This window comes from Eurypyga helias, unplaced genomic scaffold, assembly GCF_000690775.1.
Source record: "Eurypyga helias isolate BGI_N326 unplaced genomic scaffold, ASM69077v1 scaffold36787, whole genome shotgun sequence".
Classification (NCBI taxonomy): Eukaryota; Metazoa; Chordata; class Aves; order Eurypygiformes; family Eurypygidae; genus Eurypyga; species Eurypyga helias.
In genome coordinates, this window is record NW_010264286.1 from 1 (window position 1) to 2,054 (window position 2,054).

Below are 2,054 nucleotides of genomic sequence, written 5' to 3' on the forward strand. Positions count from 1 at the left end.
AAGGGGTAGGAGCGGGCACTGCGGGCGAGGCCGGCCGGGCCGCCGTCTGCGGGGAGACCAAGCTGCGCGGTGTCTCCCGCTGCCCTCGTCCTGCTCAGGCCTGTTCGGGGGCTCGTTGCTCGCCATGGGCGTGTGAAGGGGTTTTCTGACAGCCGGAGGCCTGTGCTGAAGTCGGGAGCAGAAGCTGTCAGGTGCGGGGTGAGGTGGAGGTTGGGGGGGTTATGCCAGTGCGGGAGTGCTTCCCCTTTTCACGGTGCTCCTGCGGGTGGGATTTGGATGCTGAAGTGAAGCCTGTGAGGCACGTAGAGCGGTGTAAGAAGATGGTCTTCTCTCTGTAGGTGGGTGATGCCAAGCACAGCCATGAAGAAAAAGGTAAGAACTGAAAGGAGAATCCTTTGCCACTGAGTTTTCCTTCCCCTCTGCATTTGCTAATGGCATTATGTGTGTGCATCTGAGCCTCGCTGTGTGCTTTGGCTGTCAGGTGCCTCTTGAAACGCCCAAGAGTCAGCAGATGCATCCTTTGCTTAGAGTGAAGTTAAACCCAGGTTTCGGTTTATTCGCTGGCCGGAGCAGTAGGGCAGGCTCGCCGCCGAGCCGTGCACCGTAACTGCCGTGTGAGTGTTGCAAAACCCTCTGCTCGCGGCGTGCGCGCAGGGTGAGCGAAGAGGATATCCTCTGACCCGCATCGTTGGCTCGTGGGGGGACCCTTCTGATGTGTTACAGAAGCTTGGGGGTGGGGGGCATGGTGTGCCAAGGACTCCTGGGAGGGTGAAACTTCAACGCGTGGGGAAGGAGTGGCACTTGCTCTGAGGGTCGGGGCGGTGGGCGGGTGTATTCCAGCAGTAAGCGTGTTCAGGGCCGTTAGAGTAGCCGTGCAGAGGATACACGGCCGTCTCCCCGTGGTGTTCTAAGGTTGGGTCTCCTGCCTGGCCCTACGTGCTGCTGTGTGAGCCCTTTGAAAGGCCCCCGCAGGCTGTAGCGTGGGAATTGGGTTCGCCTGTAGGCTGACTTGTGCTGGGCCTGGGCGCCGTATTGAGTTTCTGCGTGTGCTTTTTCCGCAGGTGGTCTGAAACACGAGCTGCCGTGTTCTCTCTCTGCTCTGTGTAGCTCAGGGGAGGAGACGGCGTAGCTTTCTGGGGGTTGCTGCGAAAAGGCTGGGGCGCGTGAGCTGCCCGGCCTGCCCCTCTGACGAAGAGCCCTTGTTGCCACATCATCCAGGCGTGTGGTCAGCTCCTTTTTGGACAGGGCGCTCGCCGCCCTGGGAAGCGTTGCGGTCGCTCTCAGGAGGGTGACTTGTGCAAACAGGATGGCGCGATTCTGCCTCTCCTGGCTTTGCCCTGGGGTTCTTGAGGTTGGGAGGCCGGCGAGCACCGTCCCAGCCAGCGTTTGGCACGGGTGTGGGCCGGGCAGGCAGACTCGGCCCGGCTGTGCTCCCGTTAAACCTCTCCTTGGTGATAGATTCTTCAGAGCTGTTGCCAAAGGCTGGATTTAACTTTGTAACTGGAACTTGTTTAACAGCTGGTTTTTGTGAGCAAGTCTGCGTTGGCTGTCGCTGGGTTTTAGTTTTTATTTTTAGATCACAGTGGAGAGTCTCGCCTTGTGAGACTGTCTTCCCTTTTCCCTCCCCCGCAGTCGTCCCCTAGTTTTTGGCTACCAAAGGTGCTGCCTCCTCTTTGGCCTCATGATCTGCAGACAGGACTCTGGAGTCGAGTGTTTCCCCTACACCACAGCCTGGTGTGCTGGAGCTGGGCCTTCCCACCTGCTTTTAAGTCTTTCCTGGTCTTCTGACACCTGAAACTTGAGGTGTAACTTGTATTTCACTTCTGCCGGGGAAGAGAAAACGAGTTGTGTTACGGGAAGGAAAAGAGAGGAGCGGTGGCTGAATGTCAGTGCTGAGTGGGCAAGGGATTGATCCCAGCCTGGTCCTAAAGGCATGAGATAAAGCTGTTCTGCCCTCCTGGCAAAGCCCTTGGCTGTCAGCAAAGCCACCAAGCCTTCCCCCGCGGTCCTGGTGCGTTCGGAGCGGGCGCGAGGGGACGGGGGCTTCGGGCGCA

At 58.9% G+C, this 2,054-nt stretch overlaps 1 protein-coding gene across 1 annotated transcript in view; it reads left to right on the top strand.

The window, feature by feature from the left end:
* The first annotated feature begins 345 nt into the window (after nt 1-345).
* Nucleotides 346-2,054, top strand: part of LOC104513103 (ras-related GTP-binding protein A) — a 12,466-nt gene continuing 10,757 nt past the window's right edge. Inside the window, exon 1 of the mRNA XM_010156340.1 lies at nt 346-372. Coding sequence (XP_010154642.1) covers nt 346-372 — 27 coding nt within the window. The remainder of the gene's footprint in view (nt 373-2,054) is intronic.